Source organism: Oryx dammah, unplaced genomic scaffold, assembly GCF_014754425.2.
Source record: "Oryx dammah isolate SB20612 unplaced genomic scaffold, SCBI_Odam_1.1 HiC_scaffold_15, whole genome shotgun sequence".
Taxonomy (NCBI): domain Eukaryota; kingdom Metazoa; phylum Chordata; class Mammalia; order Artiodactyla; family Bovidae; genus Oryx; species Oryx dammah.
Window position 1 is genome coordinate 8958796 of NW_024070199.1, and position 17151 is coordinate 8975946.

The following is a 17151-nucleotide window of genomic DNA, read 5'->3' on the forward strand; positions in this document are numbered from 1 at the left end:
TAATGAATATTTATTGAAATAAAGAGAAATTAAATATATTGAATTTCTTTAAGATGATTTTGTTCTTTATTAATGAGCTCTTTTTGCTCATGATTAAATTAAACTTGACATCTTTTTGTCTTTTATTTCCACTGAATTATGAAAATTAAAAAATAAAACAAAACCAAATGTAATTTGTGGCTTTAGTAGGAAGGACCAAGGCACCAAACAGTCTTTCTTATCAGTCAGATATAAGTTTTTGTAGTCATTTTCTCTGAACCTAATGTCTATGATATCTTAACAGAATTTAAGATCTGAATTGTTAAATTATTACTGGGATCATACTGTTAGATTTAATAAAGGTATAAGGACTAAGTTCCTCTATAATATTTTTTAACTGTTGAGCTCACCTTGGGTTTGTTTAAATTAATATTTATTTTTTAAAATTGAGGATTCATCTTGATTAGTTTTGGAAATAGTATGAATTCCTACTCACCATGACTTTATAAAGGCAACTTTAAGATAATTGTCAATATCACAGAAAGCATATTTATTTAAACATTTTTTGTTTGTTAGACTCACCAACTCTATTCAGTCAAATGAGAGCAAGGAAAATAGAAATGAAGCTGATGGTGACAATTTTACCTTGGGTGTCTGAGCAGATGGTGAAAAAGGAAATTCAGGAAAAGACGATCTAAGAAGAAATGTAATAAATTTCAGGTATGTTGAGTTTGAAGTACCTATGTGACATCCATGTGGAAATATTCAGTTATTGAATTGTATGAACTATTTGTATATTTTGGAAATTAAGTCCTTGTTGTTTGTATCCTTTGCAAATATTTTTCTCCCAGTCCATAGGTTGTTCTTTCATTTTGTTTGTGGTTTTCTTTACTGTGTGAAAGCTTTTAGGTTTGATTAGATTTCATTTGTTCAGTTTAGCTTTAATTTTTATTGTCTTGGGAGACTGACCTAAGAAAATATTGCTATGATTTATGTCAGAGAATGTTTCACCTGTATTCTCTCCTAGGAGTTTTAGGGCATCATATTTAGTCTTATATTTAGCTATTTTGAGTTTAATTTTGTGTATGGTGTGAGGGAGTGTTCTAACTTCATTGATTCACATGCAGCTGTCCAGCTTTTACAACACCGCTTGAAGAGACTATCTTTTCCCCAATGTTTATCTTGCTTTGTTGAAGGTTAATTGATCATAGGTATGCAGGTTTATTTCTGGGCTCTCTACTCTGTTGCATCAATTCATATGTCTGATTTTGCCCTAGCCATGCTGTTTGGATTACTGTGGCTTTGTAGAACTCTCTGAAGTCTGGGAGGGTTATGCCTCCTGCTTTGCTCTTTTTCCTCAGGATTGCTTTGGCAAGTCTGGGTCTTTTCTATAAATTTTAGGATTATTTGTTCCAGTTTTGTGAAAAATGTCATGGGTAAGTTGATAGGGATGGCGTTAAGTTTGTAGATTGCTTTGGGTACTATGGCCATTTTAACAATATTAATTTTTCTAATCCAAGAGCATATAGGACATCTTTCCATTTCTTTGAATCATCTTCAGTTTCCTTTATCAATGCTTTGTAGTTCTCAGCATATCTTTCGCCTCCTTCGTGAAGTTTATTCCTATGTGCTGTTTTTAAAGTGTGATTCTAAAAGAGATTGACTGTTTGCATTCCCTTTCTGAAATTTCACTGTTAGTGTAAAGAAATACAACTAATTTCTGAATGCTAATTCTTGTATCCTGCTACCTTGCTGAACTAGTTTATCAGTTCTAGTAGTTTCTGTGTGTAGTCTTTAGGGTTTTCTATATACAGTGTCATGTCATCTGCATATAATGACAGTTTTAGCTCTTCCATACCAATTTGAATACCTGAAGAGACAATTTAAAACCGGAGAGAATGAGGTTAGAATGGTCCTTCAGCCTTGCTTCCATCAGTCAGGAGCAAATAGGGTTCAGAGGAAGGCCAGGTCAGTTTTAGAACATCAAGAAGTTTTAGACACTTGAATGTACCGTATGAAAATTGTGACACCAAAAATGACTTCTGGTTATTATTGAAATAATTTATGGTGTTCATTGAGTAACAGCTTGTAATAAGATTAGGACTCCACTTGAATTTCATTTTACCTAGGTCAGTCACATATCCATGCTTCCCCCATGACTTCAGCTCATAAATAAAAGTCATTTCTGGTTCAGAAAAATGAGAAAGAAGAAATTGTTTTCATTTTTTTAAATTCCACTTACCTCTTTTTTGAGCCAGTCATTCTCCCAGATCTCTCGATAGTTGCCCTTGTCAATGAACCTTAGAGCATTCTGGAAAAAAAAAAAAAACATTTCTTTTTTTCTGTATTAAAGAAGTGCTGCCACAAAGCATTTCACATTTTTTTTTTTTTAGCAATGATGATATGCAATCAACTTATCTGAACATTTTAAATTATGGTTTCCAGTAACTTTGGAAATACGCCTAAAAACATTGTGTCCCGTTGTTCTTTCTTTATTATCCTATTGTGCTATTTTTCCTGATTTAGATTGCCTAACGTAGATGGTTGAAAGAACTGGACAGTGGTTGTCCAATCAATTTGGCCGCTGGTGTGACTGAATCTGACTGCCGTGGTGAAATCAGTCATGAAGGCACCTGCGTCGCTACACTGTCTGAATTACTTTTATGCACTCATTTTGGCTGTGCTGGGTCTCCGGCGCTGCTGGGGCTCTCCTCTGGTCGCGGCGTGCAGGCTTCTTTCTCACTGTGGCGGCTTCTCGGGTAGTGGAGACGGGCTCCAGAACGTGGCGACTTCAGTAGCAGCAGCCCCGGGCTGTTGAGCCCAGGCTCAGCAGCTGCGGCACCCGGGCATAGTTGCCCCACCGCACGTGGGATCTTCTCAGATCAGGGATCGAACCCACGTCTCCTGCATTGGCGGGTGGACTCTTCACCAACAGGGAAGCCCTGTTCCACCACTAAGATGGCTAAACTGCAGTGATCAAACTTTCTTCAAGTTTATGGTTACAGGCATAGTTCAACACGTAGCAAGAGCAAAGACAGACGATATAACTACCTTTTAAATCTGAAACATTTCTGCATGTCAGTAACAACAATGTACCTATTTATAAACCTAATAGCAAATAGTTGCAGGTGAGCAGGCTATAGCTATGTCCTCTCCTGGAGAAAAGCATTTTAAATGAAGCAAACAGGGAAAGCCTTACTTTATCAGTATGATCATAAAACGTAATTTCATCCTCAGTTACTAGAATATTTACAGTTTCACCCAAAGGAATTTTATAGTGGACAACAGGTCACGTTTATATGTGAGGTACTTTTTTATGGATGAAAGTGAAAGTTTTAGTTGCTCAGTCATGTCCAACTCTTTGCGACTCTGTGGACTGTAGCCCGCCAGGCTCCTCTGTCCATGGGATTCTCCAGGCAAGAATACTGGAGTGGGTTGCCATGCCCTTCTCCAGGGGATCTTCCTGACCCAGGGATCGAACCCCAGTCTCTCCCACACTGCGTGCAGCTTCTTGACTGACTGAGCCACCACGACACCACACAACAAAGTAACTGAAGGACACAAGCAAAAGAAGAGATATTGAGAAAAATATTCTGGCTCATAAACATGGATTGAAAGAATTTAAAACTATGTTAAAGGTAAATTTTAGTAAGTGTTTTGAGTAGGAAGATTTGCAATAAATTCTTTTTTTTAATCACGTTAATTAAACAAGAGTGAATCTCCATTTCCCAAGAACCGTATAAAAGTTCAGCTCCAAATGGTAAGACTAAAGTTTATGTAGACATAGAATTTTCTTTGAACAAAAGTAGGAAGTAGCTCATAAATGAATTTAGTTAGCTAATGACTTATTTCACTAACAATGGAGTAGTGTTTCCAGCTTTGACTACATATTAGAATCTCCTGGATATTTTGAAAAATTCAAAAGCCCAGGCAAAATCTCAGGCCAATTACAAGAGCATCTTTGCGGGTGGGACCCAGGACCCACATGGGTTAAACAAATTTTCCAGGTGAGTCTAATAAGCAACTGTGTGTTAGTTGCTCAGTCGTGTCCGACTCTTTGTGACTGTAGCTTGCCAGGATTCCCTATCCATGGAATTCTCCAGGCAAGAGCAATGGAGTGGGTTGCCATTTCCTTCTCCAAATAAGCAGCTAAGGTTGCACAAAAGTAGATTTTAGAAGTTAACTACATGAGGAAATATGGGCTTCCTTGGTGGCTCAATGGTAAAGAATCCACCCACAATGCAGGAGATGGAGGTTCAATCCCTGAGTTTGGGCGGTGCCCTGGAGAAGGAAATGGCAATCCACTCTGGTATTCTTGCCGGTGAAATCCCCATGGACAGGGGGCCCTGGTGGGCTATAGTCCTTGGGGATGGATGCAAAGAGCTGGACACGACTTAGTGACTACACCACCACCACCGTCCACATGATAAGATGGCCAGAAAAAAATGAGAAAAATTCATTCACTTATGCGGGTGTTTGGCATTATGTGGAGAAAAGGAAACGTACAGTGTAATGATTAAGAGTAATGATCTGAAAAAGACTTCTTAAAGGTCAATCCCGCCACATGCTCTGGGAAAGTCACAAAGTTTCTCTGGTCTCTGTCTTCTTACTAGCAAGTCTTTCCCTTACAGGATTGTTGAGAGATTTTAATGTAAAATACTAGGAGCAGTATTGGGGGCAATCTTCATTATATACGGAATGTACCTACTGAAAGGGTATTTGATTGACATATGCATTTTTAACCCTCTTAACTATGATCAGATCACTTATTGATTTCATCATTTAATCATATTCAGTCACAAAGGGGCTGGATTGCATGGGCAAGCAAAACCATTGATCAGTTCCCCTCCACATCCTGTTTTTGTATAATTCAGTAAAAATTGTGCAATGGCATAGGAATACTGAAAGAACAATTGAACCAAAAGGGAAGCAAGAAACAATAGCAACTGAAATTCAGTGAAGAGCTCTAGAAAAGGCCAGATGCTTATCAGTCTGAAGAAAGGATGTTCCAGATAGAGAGACAATCCCAGCTGGCATCTCACAGATTTAAGGCACAGTCTGGACCAAGATGATAATGAAAGTGAAAGGCACTCAGTCGTGTCCGACTCTTTGTAACCCCATGCACTATATAGTCCATGGAATTCTCCAGGCCAGAATACTGGAGTGGGTAGCCTTTCCCTTCTCCAGGGGATCTTCCCAATCCAGGGATTGAACCCAGGTCTCCTGCATTGCAGGCAGATTCTTTATCAGCTGAGCCACAAGGGAAGCCCAAGAGCAAGATGAGGGACAGTGGAAAGGAAAAAAGAAGCAGATATTTTGGACAAAACAAAGATCAGAAAAGATGAATTAGAAATTATATCTCAAACATTTTTTTATATCCTCAATTTTTAAAGCTCCACCAACCTCAGAGAGCTCCAGGAGCTCTCTTAGAGCTCCAGCTCCTAAGAGAGTAAAGTGTACTCTCTTAGGTTTGCATATGTAAGAAAGTACTTTTTAGACAAATTATGTTTCACCCTATAGATCATCCAAAATTTCACAATTTGTATAGTCATTATTATTATACTGAAAAATAACTGAATATTAATTTCCAGAGCTCTTGCTCTTATGAGGCACCATGCTACTTAAATCATCTCAGTCCTCATACTATTCATTAAAGGTAAATATTAGTATTATTATTGTCCCCTTTTTATAGACTGGGAAACCAAAGCCCAGAAAAGTCAAGTATAAATTCAATTTATACACTGGGCTTCCCTGATAGTTCAATTGGTAAAGAATCCACCTGCAATGTGGGAGACCTAGGTTTGATCCCCTGGAGAAGGGAAAGGCTATCCACTCCAGTATTCTGGCCTGGAGAATTCCATGGACTGTGTAGTCCATGGGGTCGCAGAGAGTCAGATGAGACTTTCACTTTCTCTTTCAAACTTTCAAGTGTTGCAACTGTGATTTAAACTAAACTAACTTCAGAGTCTTCCCAGGTGGCCCTAGCAGTAAAGAACCCAGCTGTCAATGCAGAAGACTGAGGCCTGGGTTTGATCCCTGGGTTGAAAAGATCCTCTGGAGAAGGGCATCACAGCCCACTCCAGTATTCTTGCCTGGAGAATCCCATGGACAGAGGAGTCTGGAGGGCTACAGACCGTAGGGTCGCAAAGAGTCGGACACGACTGAAGAGACTTAGCATGCACGCCTAACTTCAAAACCCACGCTCTTGATCATTATAATACACCACAAAGAAAGAAATGGGTATGAATGAGGAGGGGGAGAGTTTTGTTTTTTAAGGAAATTGAAATACAGAGAGAATGGGTCTTGGAGTGGGTGAAATAAGTAAAGTGAAGTTGCTCAGTTGTGTCCAACTCTTTGCGACCCCACGAACTGTAGCCTACCAGGCTTCTCTGTCCATGGGATTTTCCAGGCAAGAGTACTGGAGTGGGTTGCCATTTCCTTCTCCAGGGGATCTTCCCAACCCAGGGATCAAACCCAGGTCTCCTGCATTGCAAGCAGACACTTTACCCTCTGAGCCACCAGGGTGAAATAAGTGAAGGGTATTAAGATGTCCAAGCCTCCAATTATAAGATAAGCCATAAGAATTTAATGTACAGCATAAGGAATGTGATCAATAATAACTTTGTATGGGGATAGATGGTTACTAGATATGTCATGGTGATCATTTCAGAATTTATGCAGATGTCAAGTCTCTATGTAGTACACCTGAAACTAACACAATTCAGTTCAGTCAGTTCAGTTGCTTAGTTGTGTCTGACTCTGCAACCCCACAGACTGTAGTATGCCAGGCTTCCCTGTCCATCACCAATTCCCAGAGCTTACTCAAACTCCTGTCCATTTAGTCAGTGATATCATCCAACCATCTCATCTTCTGTCATCCCCTTCTTCTCCTGCCCTCAATATTTCCCAGGATCAGGGTCTTTTCCAATGAGTCAGTTCTTCACATCAGGTGGCTGGCATATTGGAGTTTCAGCTTCAGCATCAGTCCTTCCAGTGAATATTCAGGACCGATTTCCTTTAGGATGGACTCGTTGGATCTCCTTGCAGTCCAAGGGACTCTCAAGAGTCTTCTCCAACACCACAGTTCAAAAGCATCAATTCTTCAGCACTCAGCTTTCTCTATAGTTCAATTCTCACATCCATACATGACTACTGGAAAAACCATAGCTTTGACTAGACGGATCTTTGTTGGCAAAGTAATGTCTCTGCTTTTTAATATGCTGTCTGGGTTGGTCATAACTTTTCTTCCAAGGAGCAAGCGTCTTTTAATATAATTTAAATCAATAACATAATAGTATACATCAACTATATTTCACTTAAAATTTTGAAGTTCTGTGTGAGAAGTATAAAAATCTACTATAAAAAAGAAAAGAAAAGAAAATTGACATATACCTCTGTGGCCCATTCCTTCTTTTGGTCCAGTTGCAACAAAGTTTCTCTGATTATTCTCTTTCTAGCATCTTCCAGGGTGATTTTATACTGTTCTTTAAACAGAAAATTAGAAAGCTTGAGATCCAAGGTACAACTATCAATTTGTAAACTTTATCTTCCATGATCCCCACCTCTCCTTTCTTCATGTTTTTTTCCCCTGAATTTTCAAAGTACCATCTTACTGAAAACTCTAATACTTCTAATTAGCCAAAATGCTCCAATAATTTACTAATGCCTTAATGGGAATTTGTTGGAGATGGTATCTCTCATGAATGTCTGTATTTTTAAAGGATTTCCAATGCTTTAGTACCTCTGAAGCCGTCTACCCTTCATATCAGACAACTTCTGATTCCACAACATAAATATGAAGAGATTTGTATACACTGAAGTAGCATCCTGTACATCTAACGCCATCTAACTAAATTTCCAATATTCTTGGCATACGTTTCCTGGGACAGGAAAGACAGAATGAGGAGAGGAGAGGGAGGCGGAGAGGGGCTGGGAAAGTCAGCAGACTGGGTCTGAGTTGGGCTCAGAGCAAGAGGGGAGAAGAGAGATGCAAAGGGCAGGATGCGCTGTCCTCTGCAGATTTTCTTACTTTATAAATGCCGGAACTGAGAGAGCAAGTTCAGTTCAGTTCAGTGAGGATCACAAAATTTTGGGCCTTGAATGATGCTGAGAGATCATATAATCAACACTTCTGTTTAAGGAAAGCAAGATAAAGTGGCATGAGGGCTGCTTTAGGGAGTGGAAAGAAATGAATCTGGATAAATGAGTCCCATTTGTTCATTCTTTCTTTTATTCAAGAAATCATCATCGAGTTCTTTTGCTGTGCATGACACTATTTAAGGCACTGGGAATATTACCAAATGAGAAACAAAACTCCTGCCCTTATGACACATACATCCTGGTGGGGAAGCCAGTGAATAATATTTTAGGTGGTGAGGCATGTGATGAAGAAAAACAAAATTTCTCAGGCTGCCCCGGTGATGCAATAGGTAAGAATCTGCCTGCCACTGCAGGGGACACAGGTTTGATCCCTGGTCCAGGAAGATTCCACATGCCATGGAGCAGCTAAGCGTGTGTGCCACAACCACTGAGCCTGTGCTCTAGACTATGGGGACCACAGGTACCAAGCCCACATGCTGCAACTACCGACGCCCAAGTGCCTGGAGTGTGTGCTCCACAACGAGAGCAGCCGCCGCAATGAGAAGCCTGACTGCTGCGACAAGAGCAGCCCCCGCTTGCTCCAACGAGAGAATGCCATGCAAAGCAATGCAATGAGAGAATGCCACGCAAAGCAATGCAACGAGAGAATGCCACGCAAAGCAATGCAATGAGAGAATGCCACGCAAAGCGACGAAGACCCAGCACAGCCAAAGTGAAAAGGGGAAAACAATCGAAAAACTGAAAATTTATATTTTAGATAGAATGAGCAGAGAAAGCTTTTTTGAGGAGGTAATATCTGAGTGAAGACTGAATACAGTGATGTAGTTAGCCGTGTGCAACAGGAGGGCAGTGTATCCTCCAAATCAGATTCGTCAGAGCTGTGCTCTATGATGACATCAGTGTTATATGTCCCCATTAGATGTGTTTTATTTATAACAGTTGGAAGATAATTATTTGGAAGTCAGAGAGTATTGTCTCCTACAAATGATGTTGACAGTTATGGCTGTAGCCTTTCCCTCCTCCAGGGGATCTTCCCAACCCAGGGATCAAAGCCAGGTCTCCTGAATTGCAGGCGGATTCTTTACCAGCTGAGCCACAAGGAAAGCCCTAGATTTCTAGACTGGTCCACAGCAATTCATTTAACTTATTCTGTAATGAAACAATACTATTGTATTGAGACTATTGTGGGACGTAACAGCCATTTAGGACATTATTTCAAAGGGAGAAATTTCCCCACAGACCAAGTCAGCCAAAGCTAACTCTAAGATCTCTTGGGGGTCTTAGGCTACAGGGAAGATGTGCAGGTCTGGTCTTTCAATAGTTTGGAGGCAACCTAGGCTCCGGAAATGGGCACAGGGAGCTAGGCTAGAGCCATTCAGCCCTCATTGTGTTTCATACTGGCATAACTGCTTCCCCTATTCAAGGAAAACTCTGAGAGCAGAGTAAAGATTTCTTTTCCATATCCTTCTATTATTGCAATCCCGGGAGACTGTTGCCATGAAATTAAAAGACGCTTGCTCCTTGGAAGAAAAGTTATGACCAACCTAGACAGCATATCAAAAAGCAGAGACATTACTTTGCTGACAAAGGCCCATATAGTCAAAGCTATGGTTTTTCCAGTAGTCATGTATGGATATGAGAGTTGGACCATAAAGAAAGCTAAATGCCGAAGAATTGATGCTTTTGAACTATGGTGTTAGAGAAGACTCTTGAGAATTCCTTGGACTGCAAGGAGATCCAACCAGTCCATTCTAAAGGAAATCAGTCCTGAATATTCATTGGAAGGACTGATGCTGAAGCTGAAACTCCAAAACTTTGGCCACATGATCTGAAGAGCTGACTCATTGGAAAAAGATCCCGAAGCTGGGAAAGATTGAAGGCAGGAGGAGAAAGAGACAACAGAGGATGAGATGTTTAGATGGCATCACTGACTCAAAGGACATGAGTTTGAGCAAGCTCAGGGAGTTGGTGATGGACAGGGAAGCCTGGCGTGCTGCAGTCCATGGGGTTGCGAAGTGTCGAACACGACTGAGCTACTGAACTGATTAACCCTACAACTGTGAATACTCCCAGAGAAACTGGGAGTATGTAAAAGTCTCCTCCCCAGAAAAGTCTGCTGCTAAGTCGCTTCAGTTGTGTCTGACTCTGTGCGACCCCATGGACTGCAGCCTACCAGGCTCCTCCGTCCATGGAATTTTCCAGGCAAGAGTACTGGAGTGGGTTGCCATTGCCTTCTCCTCTGGGACCCTGCAAATGGGAGATTACAACTTTGTGCTTTTAGACTCCTGGCTGCTCAGATGCCTGGTCCAATGTGGTCGCTTCTCAGAAGCTGAAGTTTGCCTTCCATTGCTCGCCTTTCCTTGTGTCTGGCTCTGCTTCGGCTCCACCCCACAAGCTCTGGGGAGTCGGTTGTTTGCTCTTGACCGACTTCTGGTGTCACGCTCTTCACTGGGCTCATCCTCTTCCATGCCGCTGGCTTCCTGTGACCCCTCTCTGGACAGGACTGAGTAGGGGCAGATGGTAACACTGGCCACACAGCAGTTCCTTCAGGCAGAGTGGGTGTTAGGTGAGTCACGGAGTGGGGAGGACTACTGGAAGCTTATAGGCTTGGGTCTGACACGCCTGGGTTCACCTCCCATTTCCACTACTTCATAAGTCTGAGAGTCTAAAGCTGTGAACTCTTCCGGGCCTCTGTTCCCTCATCTTTAAACTGGGCACAGTGGTGTCTAACTCAAAGGGACTGGTGAGATGAGACAAGGTATAGGAAAGCAGGTCCTGGAGCCGTGAGTTCTCGTGGAGGTCCCTGAGGTGATCAGATGAAGAAACTGGCATTCAAAGAGGTGGGCTTGAACTCACACCTTTTAACTCACTTGTGCCCAGAGAGACTTTTAAGGATCCCTGTCCCACACACCCAGTCAAGGATGAAAGGAAAAACTCTGTGATTCTAATATCTGCTGTTTTGTAATAACTCCATACTTTCTCTATTCCTGGGACTCATCTAAGGGTTTAATAAAACCCCACAATTTTTAAAATAAAACATTAAAAAAATTTTTTTTTTAAATTTAAAATTTTAAATTAAAACAATTTAAAAAGAAGTTTAAAAAAAATCTACAATTTCCTTTTACTGAGAGCAAAAGCCCTGTCCTGGATATGTCAGTGAGTGTATGCTCTGCACCCAGTGTCCTGACATCTCCTTCAATCTGAAGTCCGGGGAGGCCGGCCCAGGTGCCCCCTCCCCAGGCCCCCAGCGCTCAGGGCAGCCACTGAGTCAGGGAGGCTGGACAGCCGACCGGAGCATAGCTGGGGCCAGCTGACGGCCCGCGAGGAGTACCGGGCAGAGGTGTTTGGTCGTCCTTGACTAGGTAGGTGATCACAATGACACTCTTCAGAATTGGAGCAAGGACAGAGTGGGGACAGGCACAGAGAGCAGAGCAGAGGTGCTCTGAGGGGACAGGCACAGACAGCGGGCAACAAGCACAGGGAGGAAGCCCGTCCCTGGAGCCAGCACCGATCTGACGGCCGTCTGTCTCCATCTCCCATCCTCCTGTCCTTCACAGCAAGTCCTGTGTCCAGCCAACGTGACTACGGGGCACCGACAGACCTTGTTTTTCTCCTCCCCCTCATGTTTCTGTGCGTTTGTTTCTGCTTTGGCCGTACTGGGTCTTCGTTGCAGCGTGCGGGCTTTCTGTAGGTGTGGCGCATGGTACAGCCTGTGGGATCTTGGTTCCCCGACTAGGGACCGAACCCGTGTCCTCCACACTGGAAGGCGGATCCTTAACTGTGGGACCACCCAGGGACGTCCCTTCTCTCTTCCCTTTAAAATTCATACGGCGGGGCTATTAGCCCTCTCTCAACAACATGCATGGCAATCCTATGATTTTTTCTGGTTCCTTTGTGATAACTGAAGACCCTCCAATCTGAAATTAAGATATCTAGTCTTTGTAATAATCAAAATTTTAAGCTTCATTCAAAGTTATGGCTGTTCCCTTCCTAGCTTGAACCTACTACTGTTTCCTCTGGCTTGAGCTGGCATGCCTCCTTCCCCCTCAGGGCTGAAGGGGAGCCTGGGAAGGACAAAAAAGCACTCACCTGACTGACCTCAAGCTATGGCCTTGACTATCTCACTTGACTATCTCACTTGACTATCTCAAGCTAAGGCCTCACTTTCTGGGTCCAGCTGGCATTCAAGATTGAGGCTCCTCTCTCGGGGGTGTTTTTGTAGGTTCTCTGGAGGACCACCTTCCGCATCGCTAGTTACATTTCACCAGCACGCCCTTGATGCAGGGGATGTGCCATCATTGGAGGTTGGCTGATGACTGTCCCTTTGGCCTCTGGTTCTGTCTCCTCCTCCCTCCCACATGTACAGGCGCCCATTTCTCTTTGGAGTGGGTTGACCCCTCTCATCAACCCACAGGTAAAATTTAACAGGACTGTGTACCAGCACTCTCAGACAACAGGTCCACAGGAAACACTCCACTCTTTGCCACAACCTACTCCAGGAGTGCACGCTGCTACAGACTGAATGTCTGTGACCCCACCCCCTTGCCCAAATTGCTAGGTTGCAGCCTGAACCCCAACGTGCTGGTATTTGGCAGGTCATTAGGTCAGGAGGCTAGAGCCCTCGTAGTGGGATTAGACCCCTTATAACAGAGATCTCTCTTGCCATTTTCACTCTGTCAGTTTACAGCAAAGAGACAGTGTCTCTGAACCAAGAAGCAAGCTCTCCCTAGGCACCCGATCTGTCAGTCCCTTGACCTTGAACTTTGCAGCCTCCAGAGCTGTGAAAAACCAATTTGTGGTATTTCGCTATAGGGGCCCAAATAGACTGAGACACAGGCCCAGCCCAGGGCGGCAGCTACATGCCTCTTACACGCTCTGCTGTTAGGACAGTTACCTAGTCAGTCACTTATCCTATAGATTTTACAGGGTGAGTCATAAACTAGATCCCAATGTCCCCCAAACTGGGGGGGATACATGTTGAACAGTCTGAAGAATTTCCTTAAAGACCTTCCATCTAGATTTGAGATGAAGGAAGAATTACACTTTACCTGGCCTTTGGGGGATAGTGTACAACTTGCTGCACCCACAAGCTCTTTCCAAAAAATGTCCCCTAATTTTTAACAGTTTTTTCATGGTCTCTTCAATGTCTTTTATAAACTGGAATTCAGTGCTTGAAGGTATGAAACCTGTTTTCTGCCTCATCATACTGGCAGTCTGTATAGCAGATTCTCATTTTATTTTGGAATGAGGTATCCATTATATGGGGGGCTTCCCAGCTGGCTCAGGGATTAAAAAAATCCACCTGCCAAGCAGGAGACATGGGTTCGATTCCTGGGTCAGGAAGATCCCTTGGAGAAGGAAATGGCAACTCACTCCAGTATTCTTGCCTAGAGAATTCCACGGACAGAGGAGCCTGGCAAGAGTCCATTGGGTCACAAAAGAACTGGACACTACTTAGTGACTAAACAACCACCACCACCCATTGTACAGACACTCAGATTTAAACAGATTTTAAAAGTTTCATCTTAATATCCCATTTCACTTACAATAAAAACTCTTTCTTCTAAAGTACGTATTCCTTGCAATTAAAGCTGTCTAGCTAACACAAACTCCATGGTCATGGGTGTGGGAGGAGAATTTCAGAGAAGTCATGGAAGAAGGGGGAAGGTGGGGAAAAAGGGGGATGGTAGGAGTAAGACTTCAGACAAATTGATCTAGGCGTTCTGTTCATATTCATTGTGTCCAACAAGTGGCCCCTAAAGTGGTTTAATTGTCCCCAGGCAGAATTGCTTGCTGCATGCTTGAAAGTGAAAGTGAAGTTGCTCAGTCATGCCTGACTCTTTGTGACCCCATGGACTGTAGCCTACCACGCTCCTCCGTCCATGGGATTTTCCAGGCAAGAGTACTGGAGAAGTGCCCAAAACTAATGGCAAATAAGATAAGCCTATAACAGCCATTTTCTTGTGTTACCTAAAGTTGGCCATACACCAGGGTTCAACCAGCAGCATAAAAATTTTATTACCACCACTCCCAAGTTAGCTACAACAGCATGAAAACTTTCAGCTCAAAGAAATCATCCAAATTGCTAATCAGGATAATGGATTAAGTTAATATGAGGAATGCTAGAAAATTATTAAATGAATGCTGGAAAACTATTAAAATTTTTTAAAATACACTTGAACAGTAACATTTTGTTTTGGCCTTGCTGCATGCCTTATGGAATCTTAGTTCCCCAACTGGGGATTGAACCTGGGCCCACAGCAGTGAAAGCACCAAGTCTTAACCACTGGACTGGCAGGGACTTCCCTCTATGGCATTGTTGCACAAATACATAGATCCATGAAACAGAACAGAAAATATAGGAAGAGAGTCAAACACATATGGGAAATGAAAGTGTGATAAAGTCATCATTGTGAATCATAGGGTAAAAATGGCTCGTTGAATAGATGATGTTGAGACAACTGGAAAGCCATCTGGCAAAAAAGAAAGTTGGTTTCCTACTTCACACAAAAAAATCAGAGATTTAAATATAAAGATGAAGATATAATAAATTCTAGAAGAAAATATTAGAGAATATATTTGTAATTTCAATAAAATCAAAGACTGATAAATTGGGCACTATAAAACTATAAATTGTCCTCATACAAACACCACACAAACAGAAGACTAATAATGAAAGGGGAAATATTTGTACCTTAAATCACATTTAAAGAGCTAATTTCCTTGGAAAGTAAAGAGTTCACAACACAGTAGAAAAATGAACAAAGGATGAGAACAGAAAGGAAATCCATATGGTTCTTGAGTTTATGGAAAGATATTCACTGTTGCTTATAGGAAGAGAAATGGAAATTAAAGCTACAGAGTTACCATTTTCTACCTATAAGACTGTCAAACAACAGAAAGGTAGATCACATCCTTTGTTGTTGAAGCGGGAAAACAGACATCCTCACCACACCAGCAGGAGTATGCTTGGTACAGCATCTACAGAGGGCTGTGCCTATCAAAATGAAAATGAATGGGCTGTTTGGGCCAGCCGTTTCCCTTTAGAGATACACATAAATGAAATTACATATATACAAGGATATTGTCGCAGTAAAATGAGATTGTGTAAGGATAGGCATTGCAGAATTCTTTGTAATAGTAAGACAGGAAATAACCTAAATGCTTATGAGTAGGGGAGTAGTTAAAAAAATTATAGTACAACAAAACAAAGGAGACATTGGGAGGATGAGGCAGTCCTAACATGTACCGATCTGTAAGGATGTCCATGTTGTTACTTGAATGAATAAGTGAAAAATTGCATCTGCACAGCATGCTGGTTTGTAACATACATGTATATTCTGAGACATGAACAGGATCTTTCTGAAAGGTTACATAAGGAACTAGCAATGGTGTTTCTATCTAGAAAGGGGATCTCAGTGGCTGGGGGAACAGACAAGGGTAGGAGGGTGTCACTCTTACTCTCTTCTCTTGGGAGAGAAGAACATTTTAAAATATTTTAACTCCAGTTGCAGACTGATTTAGGGCCAAATTTATACCACCGATGTGGTGCAGAGGCCCTGAATCGAGAGACACACATGAAAATTGGTCCAGAAGCGGGGTGACTGGGCAGAGCCTCAGAGGGCATACTGGGATACCCACATAAACCCTCCTCCCACAGAACAAGCCTCCAGGACCAGCTGGGCTCAGAACTGCCATCCACCCACGCAGCTCTTTGAGGCCAGATTTCTCCCATTTGTCCTAACCTATGACTTCTGTGCCTCTGGGTCTCTGGTGTTCTTTGAAGGCACTCTGCTTGGCCTCAGGGACAGACAGGTGCCCTCGGTAAGATCTGTCACCCCCGATGCCTTCCTGTCCCACCTTTGTTCTCCGGTTTTCTTCCGACTACAACTTAGCATTTACTTGGCCATTTTTCTATAACGATTCTGATCGTCCAGCCTAGGTAGGTTGCCCTAGCTGGGCCTCAGGTGAATTTCTCTTCTAATACGACCCCTTTCCAGGACCCTCCTTCCGCAGTGGAACTGACCCAGAGCCAGGCATGAGAGCATGCAGACCCCACCCACTGGATGCAGCTTCTTCCTCAAAGTCAGTGGCAGGTTTCTGCTCACACTCCTATGCCTTCACCCCCGCTCCACAGGTTCCCAGGTAGTCCTGGGATGGTTTCTTTCCGGATCCTTACTCGCAGTGCTCACGCTGATGGCAGAGCGTGATGGTTGATTCCAGAGCACCTCTTTCTTCCTTTCACCAAATGTCTGCCCCCTAAAGATTCTTTTTTTAATTGAATCCGAACCAGTTTTCTTGCAACTGACCTGACATTTTTTCAGCATTCTCCGTAACTCTGTTGATATCGTTCTGTAAGGAGCTAATGAGTTTAGCATGTTGTTCACTCCCTACATTCTTGTATTCCTCCCAATATTCTTTCTCACTGAGTTTCTCAAGAAATAGCTTTTCAGCATTACTTATTTGGATGCGCATATCTGTTGAAAGAACATCAAGATTTTGGGTCATTTCTAGTGTCCTTGCAACCATCATTATGTGGTACTCTGATTTTGTGAAGTTAAAGTCTGATATGAAAATATAAACTCATAAATACAATTTTATATCTACAATTTAGAGAAATCGAAACTATTCAAACTATTGTTTATCCCTCATGATTCAAAATCTCAGTAAAAATAAACTTCCAGTTTTAAAGTAGATGGTGTGGTTTGGGGCTGTGACCGAGAATGACAGCGTGCAATCAACCTATACGCCTAGGGAGCCACAAGTTTAAATTATGCCTGTGATCGCTTGAGAAGCATCCTGTTTTGTACAATGTATTATTTCACAGATACTTTTTATTGTAAATTGTCATTTTTCTGGTCATGATGTCTCTGGGCAAAGTAATTTCAACTTACATCCTTCCGCTGTCCTTGGTGACCTTTTTTTGTTAAGTATGTTGTTTGACTCCATCATTTACAGATCAACTCTTTGAGCTTTCCTTGTGTGAAATGACAGCATATGATAGCCATAATCACCTCGCTTCCCAGTTCCTCAGTTAAATGTGTACACATTTGGAGCTGTCTCATCATATAA

The 17151-nt window shown here is 42.3% G+C and overlaps 1 protein-coding gene across 1 annotated transcript in view; it reads right to left on the minus strand.

Moving 5' to 3' along the window:
- The window catches only part of CCDC83 (coiled-coil domain containing 83), a 53182-nt gene that overhangs the window by 12285 nt on the left and 23746 nt on the right, over positions 1–17151 (minus strand). The window contains 3 exon segments of the mRNA XM_040255540.1: positions 2222–2290; positions 7372–7463; positions 16389–16556. Of these exon segments, the coding sequence (XP_040111474.1) occupies positions 2222–2290; positions 7372–7463; positions 16389–16556 (329 nt within the window).